Genomic DNA, 8,499 nt, shown 5'->3' on the forward strand with positions numbered 1-8,499 from the left:
TTTTATTTGATGACATGAGATTCAAATTCAAATTCATCAGTGAATACGTGTAGAGTGGTTTGTCTTTTTGCCAAATCTGACATTGCATTCTCAAAATTCCATTATCTTCAAATATTTTTTTAATGCGTGCAGCTTTATTGTTCGTCTAAATTACCGTATTGTTAGGTGATTAGGTAGAAATAATTGTTTCTTTATACATAAAATGTTTAAAAATTACCGTTTGCATCAGTTCTTAAAATTGAGAGAGGTGAAGGTAGAGTAACCTTTTTCGCAATTTTACTACTCGCTTTTCGTGCAATCTTCGACACAATTGCGCCCGCGTTTGGTAGCCTGTGCGGAGTTTTCGCTTCATTTTTCCCAGAAAACTTGCAAAGTGAAGTACGCTGATACGGCTTCTATAAACATTGTACACATTTTCGAGGAAGAAATTTTGAACACTATTGGTCTGATTACGACATTCAATCTACAATTCAAGCTAACATCCATCCAATAATCTATTAAATTTTAACATAATTCCACAGCAAAAAAGATGCATGAAATCGAGAATAAAAATGAATACAATATTTATAAAAGGCAATATTTGCAATAAAGGGGAGGGTCCATGATGATTTATAGCTTGTCGAAAAGTTCTAAATGATTCGCTCGTTCTTTGAGCTGCGTCTGTAGTGGGATGCACCGTTCTTCCCTCGACCCTTTCTTCTACAACCTCACACCATTCACAGCCTTCTTTCCCCCCCCCCCCCCCGCGTGACCCAAGGTGTATTTCAATAAAAGGTTTACAATATTCTTCTATGCTATTTGGTTTTGACTGTCCAAAGAATATAGCAATAGAAAAAACGTCAAACACGTCAGGATTAAAGTACACTTTAGCTGAGGTCACTCAAAATTATTTGTCATCTGATGTGCTTAAAGCTAAACCATCGCAGCCTACTAGTAAATCTATTTTATTTTCTTCGTGGATGACAGGATTAACAGAATCCTCTAAATTTGTTTTCATACTAAAGTATACAAACTGCCGCATCTTCCCCTTACAATATGAATTCGGGCATATTCGTTTCTTCTTCCAAATTTTCAAAACCGTCCTCGCTTGAAGAACCTTTAGATGATTCATCTTGAATTTCATAGTAATTTTTAACAAAGTTTTCATTCGCATTATACTCGATATCATGATTTCCATGTTTAGCACAAGCATCTTCTGCTGGAATTTCGTTTCTTGAATTAGCAGATGAATTTTTTCCCAATTCTTTGATAAAAACAGCAGCATTTTCTGCTTGATTGTTACCTATATTTATTAAATTGATATCTTTGTCAAGAATTTCGGAATTCGAGATAATAAAAATAACCATAAATTGAATTGCAAACGTTAACCATTTGTAAAATAATTAAGTTTAAAGATTTAAAAAAAAAGGATCTTAACCTCAAAGGTCTTTGTTTTTACGAATTGTCTACCGTTACAGAATTTTTCGTAAGACTAACCCCTTTTCTAGTTTGCGGAAAATTCCGTAATACCAATCAGTACTATTCTTTTATTGTAATTATAAAATATTGATAAAGTGATCCGGCGGCTTAATCGGAAAATCACAACATTATCCCATTATCCCCTTCAACATCTCATTCTTCCAACTTCTAATATAATATAATTTTAAGGCCATGTGATGAGTATAACAGCTGATCAAGTCAGTCCTAAGATCAGTATTTTTCCATCTATATCGAAAAATAAATGTTTGAATAACACGGAAATTTTTTTCGGGAAATGTTAGTAAATATTAAAGGATCTTTTGTGGCCTTTCAAAGAGTTGGAGGAAGAAAAAAGTTTATTTATAAAAAAAATGATTATCGACAGATACATTTAGTGTTTACAGCAGAAGTTTGACTTCTAACTTTCTCTGTCAAAAATCATGCAATCTGTTTTACCTACAGACCCGTAGAAGTTCGAAATTGCCTACTCGCTGCGCTAGTGCTGCTTTGAAACAGCTGATACGTTTGTCAGACACGCGCTATTTAATAATAAAAATTTGTTTATTTACATTAAAATAGCAAACATTAGTTGTTGGATCATTTGTGTATAATGTTTGTGACAAAATTTGGTTGCTTTGTCCAACTTTGCTGAATATAAACCTTATAGTTAGCCCATTAACAAAATTGAAAATTCTTTGCAATGTTCCACAGCACGGTTGGTATTTATCGTACAAAAAACAATTTTTTTCATAATACTAATTAGTTAGGACCAGAGACATATTCCTTCGTGCCCTCTATTTAGCGTGCAAAATTGTCAACGCGATATCTCCTTCCGTGTGGACGTAAGTTGGGACAGGTAAGTACCGATCTAACTTCTACTTGTATTTTCTTCGAAATTTTTTTCTAAAAATTTCCTGCGGAAGAAAGCGGGGGCATGGACTTTATTATCTCCTCTTTCATTTCTTAAACTTTTAAACTGATCCCACATTTCGTTTAGACGTAAGTTGGGACAGAAAAATTGAGAACCAGGTTTGGACATGTGACCCTCTCGTCACATGGCAATTATCAACCAAACAAATAAATTTCCAACCAAAATAATAAAATTTTTCACCAAGAAGATTAATAGTATGATAAAGAAGACGATTTTTTAATGATATTTAGTTTTCATTTAAAAATAATTATTAAAAAATGAAAAGATTTTTCAACCAAATTGTAAAATTTGGAGCCAACGAAACGCATTTTACACTTTAAAATTTAAACCAATGATAAACAAAATAAATAGAGTTTGCATGAAGTAGTCGGATTTTTTACCACAATCATGGATTTTCAACAATAAAGATTAATTCCCTTACAAAAAAGACGAATTTTTAACAAAAAAGTTCAATTTTCAACCCAAAAAATAAGATTTTTTATAAAAAACAGCTCAACGTTTAACCAAAAGGATGGATTTTTAAATTTGAACAAAATTTTGAATTAAAAAAATAAAATAAAATGTTATCATAATTTCTAAAGTTTATAAATGATAGAATCAGTCATGAAATATTAGAGGGGTAAAATCACTGAATTCGCAGGTATTATAAATAGGATAATTGGGGGGGGGGGGGGGGGGGGGGGGGGGTAGCGCCACCCGGCGGGACGCAGATGTCTGTTCTTATATAATGGCTATTATATAACAATTTTAGTTCTACATTGCATTAAATAAATCTATTTTCTTATAGAGATAGTGTTACTGACTAAAATCTTGAAAATTGTCGTTGTAAAAGAAAAATGATACCATCATATTTTTCTATCTGTAGATGTTTTTATTTTAATAAAAAGCTGCGTTTTGCTTTGCCCTCAGGTGGAGGCAAAGCCGACGAAATACAGCTTGTTAGAAATGATAAAATTACCAAATAATTGTTTTTCTTTATGTCATTAATACTTATGGAAATATTATATACAATAATGTAAAACTCGAAATGAGAAAAAATGGATCAATTCAACATTTTGTTAACTGAAAAAAAGTCATTGACTGTTTACTGGTTGATGCTGCACTCTCTGTTATCCTACTTTTCTGCAAAAAGGTGTTGTAGTTGAAATAATTTTCCCTAAGTATCTACTCCTATTTCTGTATATTTAATTGTTAACTCCAAATTTTTCGAGTCCCTCTACGTATAATTCCAACTTATTAAGAATTCTAATCTCAAAGTATCTTTTATTCATCCAGACTATTGCTTTATACATATTACTTTTTTCAGAGAATAATATATTTCACAGCAAAAATCACTAATTCAAAAAAATTTTAATTATGATAATAAATGTTATTTTATAATATACGTTAAAAGACGCCCAGGTAATTAGACAAATCTAAGCGGCTTTAAGGGCATGTGACATAGCCAAATACCTATATTATCGACCTCACTTTATCAGCTCACTGAATATTTTTTTGAACCTAAGAACTTCTTTTGTAAATAAAATATTGAGCTGAAACTTTGGAAAATGTATTAGAGTACAATAAAGTACGTTTAGGTACTGCCTTTTGGTAGGAACTTTACTGAAAATTATTTCATCTTTTTTCTGAACGTCGACATTTTTTGAACGTTCGAACTTTTTTACCCTCTAGAGCTTCGTCTAGTGGCCGCCAGGTTTCTTATTTTCGTGTACAACGTTACCGGCTGATGCCGTTGGAATTGATTGTTGAAATATATTTTTTTACATTTTTTATTATTAAGCTTTGTACTTAAAGTAGTTTTCTTTCGGTTCTTGCATTTCTCAAAGTTTGTGACCGATATTTTACTTATAAAAAAAGTTCGAACGTTCAAAAAATGTCGAGGTTCAGAAAAGAGATAAAATAATTTTCAGTGAAGTTCCTACCGAAATGCAGTACCTAAACGTACTTTATTGTATTCTAATGCATTTCCTAAAGTTTCAGCTCGATATTTTATTTACAAAAAAAGTTCTTAGGTTCAAAAAAAAACATTCAGTGAACTGATAAAGTGAGGTCGGCAATATAGCTATTTAGCTGTGTCACATGCCCTTAAAATGAAGAATTTACAAATTTAAAAAATCTAGTATACCCTGGTTTGTTTTATTTTCCAGATAACATCTACTATCATATACTCTTATATTGTTAATTACTTACAGACTCATTCAATTTTCGTTCTAAAAATATGTTCAAAAGATTGTAACTCTTATTTAATAAGATTTTGAAAGAAGTCGAACAAGTACAAGAATTTTATAATACAGCCTAAACGTAAAACGACCTAAAATTCATACTTACCCAGAAAATAGCACCTTTTTATAATAATAACGCATTTAATTGCATATAAAGTCTGTAAAATGTATAAAAAGTTTTTAAAAAATGCATATTTATTAACAGTGAAATACTAGTTACGTTTCCATCAAATTATTCAAAAATTCCTTAATATCGTATAAACTTCCGTTAATTATAGATGATTTTACTAATTACCTTCAGAATTGTAATAAATGTTTGAATCGGATCATTCAGAAAAATCCATAACTGCACTTCGGTCACTAATGTGTGCATCATCTTCCTTATGTGTCGTTCCTTCGTTCAATTATTTGCTTTTTAATTTTTGATTTAATGAAAATTTTTTGGCTCTCAATCGTCCTTGATCTTAAAGTCTTCGCTTTCTCTCCATCGTTTATGAACATCATAAATCACAATTTTTAAAAAATCCGCAGAAACTATCGGCTCTACTAACGTTTATCGCACGCATGCGCAACTGTGTGTCAATTGAAATTCATATTTTTCGGAGGATGATTGATTGTTTTTTCAAATGTGCCGTAAAAACTCTTAACATTTTATATTCCACTGTGTTTTTTAGAACAAAAAGTATCGGACCTCCCTCCCCTATTAGAAAAATATGCGTTTTCGAGAGGAACATTTCAGACAAAAGTTTCAGGGTTTTGGACAAGGATCTGAAGGATGATCTTGCAGCTGACTTTGGCGTTGACCTTTATGGTTATTTCAAGATCAGCCTTTATTTTTCAAATCGAACCCCCTATTTTTGACACCGTCTATCGAAAGAACTCAAAATTATACGTTCAGATATGCATCAAGGTCATGTGGCCCGATATTTTTTGGCTGATCAGCCGTCTAGACTTTATTTGTGTTTATACGACCCCGGTATGACCTCGATGGTCATCGGGTCACATGATCTTGATGCATATCTTAACGTAAAATTTTGCGTTCTTTTGATTGGCGGTGTCTAATTTCAGTAAAACGGGCTATACTGGTCAAGACCCGAATAGTTCCTGACTAGAATTTCTTGGTTCTTTTATTTTAATCAGGGCCCAACTAAAACCTGGCTAAAACATAAGATCAGGGCCTAATTAGACGTTGCATAGATGTTCTAGTCACAAAGAATAGGAAGTCTTAACAATGCCTTAAAGAGCCCTGACTAGAACTTACTATTCCACTTGTTCTAGCGAGGATCTGACCACCGCCCCAATTGTCATGGAGACATATAGGGCTATTTCTACATAGGAAAAAAATTTAAATAATTTCGTCTGTATCATACATTGTCTTAAAACTAATAAATAAAAATACCACGTCCGTACCAGTACTTGCTTTTGAAATTGCATGAAGAGCCACACAAGCACCTCCAGCGCTTTCTCCAAATAAAGTCACCTGATTTGGATCACCTCCAAAAGATATTATATTACTCTTGACCCACTTTAATGCGAGAACCTGGTCCTTCATTCCGAAATTTCCGGGACAGACAGAATCGCCGGTGCTAAGGAATCCAAAGATTGCCAATCGAAAATTTAGTGTAACTAAAATCACGTCCTTGTCTAAAAGGTATTTAGGACCATATTGATTACTGCTACCCCAAATGTAACCACCCCCATGGATCCATACCATAACTGGTAACAAAGTATGCTTCTTCTGAAAAATGTATTATTCTATTGAATTATGATTCATATGATAAGAAGTTTGTACAAATTTGAAATTTCTTACCGACGATGATTTGAATTCAAGGCGTGGCGTATAAACATTTAAGTACAGACAATCTTCAGCTCCTGCTATCTTATTATTTTCATCGATTTGAATACATATGCTTCTAAAAAAATCTGCTTGTCGAATACCCGTCCACTTACCTGCTGCTACAGGACTAGCGAATCTAAATTTAAATTTAAATCTTTTCATTTTTTGGCATATAAATTTTTCGGTGCATTTATCTACGATATTATTTATTTCAAAATCCTTATTACTTATGCCAAATTTGTTGCAAATATGTTAACGCAGTTTCGCCTATTTATATTAATTAATATATGTTGAAGCTTAACGAACATTTATAGATCTCGAATTCCCCGCTTTGCTTCAAAAGCATATTTTTGAAGATTATCCCTTTCCATAAGCAAGCATCGATTTATTATCTCATAATCTCATAAATCATGTCTCTGGGCAGATTATAGGCATGTTTTTATTATCGATCTCATTGTGAGATCGATAACCCCCAAAACACCCCCAAAACTCCCACACGCGGGCGGAGTTACGAGTTTATGTTTTTTCATAATTTTATTTCAATCGATTTACCGATTTATTCAAGAGATCCCTACTGCATCACACATAATAACTTTCAATTTTGTCATAAAATATTATATTTTTTTCTTCAAATACCGTGAAAAGAAATAAATTTTAATCTAGAAAGTTTCAAATATCGTTTGATTTTAAAATAAAAATTCAATATTGCACTAATGAGAGCATACACGATTTTAATAATTTTAGATTGAAGTTTATAAATTTATAGAATTTGAACTATACACTTTTAAATTAAAATCATTAGCCACTGAATTGTTACGGATTTAAGTACATCATTGATCAATATCAGAAGGCATGCGGCTAGTCCCTTCCTATATCTATATGTCCATGAAATAAATCAATATTTGTATGTGATTTACTTTGTGACTCTTTGTTATTAGGTTAAGCTATTTATTTTTATTGATTTCATTTGAGGATTCCTTTTTTTTATGTAATGATTCTTCGGCCATTTCCTTAACTTATGTTAGGATTTATATTTAAAGAAAATAATTATTTTTCAATTGTTTCGTTCATCGAGAGAAACAGAGGCGTCCACAATGTATAGTTCCAACATCGCCACGTATACCTGCTTTATACCTGCGTCGACTGTTTGTACTAGGCAGTCTGATAAGTACCTGAAAATTCTAAGAGATGGCCTTTGTGTTCACTAATGTGAACCATTTTCGTCGAGCTTGATCCTTCAAATGACGCCTGTCAAAACTTCAGCCATTTATGTTCATGCATTTACAAGTTACAGCACTGAGAAGCGACTAACCTCCGAGTTTTTTTTAATATGGAAAAATCTGAGGTTCGAGTTTTGATCAAACACTACTATCTTCGCAAGAAAACGATATCCCAGACCAAGGCCAAGCTGGATAAGTATTACCCGGACTCTGCATTGTCGATTGGAACGATTCATAAGTGGTTTACCGAGTTTTGTTGTGGCCGTACGAGCACAGTTGATGCTGAACGATCTGGGCGCCCAAAAGAGGTCACTACACCAGAAAATGTCGAAAAAATCCATGATATGATGTTGAATGATCCCAAAGTGAAATTGAGAGAGGTAGCTAATGCTGTAAGCATATCATTGGAACGTGTCGGCAATATCGTTCATTCAGTTTTGGGCATGAAGAAGCTCTGCGCGCGATGGATGCCGCGTTTGCTCATAGTGGACCAAAAACGAATTCGTGTGACAACTTCCCAGCAGAATTTGGCATTATTTTCGCGTAAGCCGACCGAGTTTTTGCGCCGATTCCTAACCATGGATGAAACTTGGATCCACTACTACACTCCTGAGTCAACGTAACAGCCAAAACAGTGGGTTTCACCGGGCCAAAGTGCTCCGAAGCGTCCAAAAACGCAACAATGGTTCGGAAAGGTTATGGCCTCCGTATTTTGGGATGCACATAACGTAATATTCGTGGACTATCTTGAAAAAGGTAAAACCATAACCGGAGCATACTATTCATCATTATTGGACCGATTGAAAATCGAAATCGCCGAAAAACGATCGC

The 8,499-nt window shown here is 33.4% G+C and overlaps 1 protein-coding gene across 3 annotated transcripts in view; it reads right to left on the bottom strand.

Moving 5' to 3' along the window:
- Nucleotides 1-8,499, bottom strand: part of LOC117166923 (esterase FE4-like) — a 64,497-nt gene that overhangs the window by 35,414 nt on the left and 20,584 nt on the right. For 2 of the 3 annotated variants that reach the window (XM_033351402.1, XM_033351386.1), the window contains exons 2-3: nucleotides 6,422-6,584; nucleotides 6,022-6,349 (exon numbers count right to left, since the gene is read on the bottom strand). In XM_033351402.1, the coding sequence (XP_033207293.1) occupies nucleotides 6,022-6,349; nucleotides 6,422-6,584 (491 nt within the window). The remainder of the gene's footprint in view (nucleotides 1-6,021; nucleotides 6,350-6,421; nucleotides 6,585-8,499) is intronic. The other variant, XM_033351393.1, reaches the window with a different exon arrangement.

This window comes from Belonocnema kinseyi, chromosome 1 (assembly GCF_010883055.1).
Source record: "Belonocnema kinseyi isolate 2016_QV_RU_SX_M_011 chromosome 1, B_treatae_v1, whole genome shotgun sequence".
NCBI classification, from domain to species: Eukaryota; Metazoa; Arthropoda; class Insecta; order Hymenoptera; family Cynipidae; genus Belonocnema; species Belonocnema kinseyi.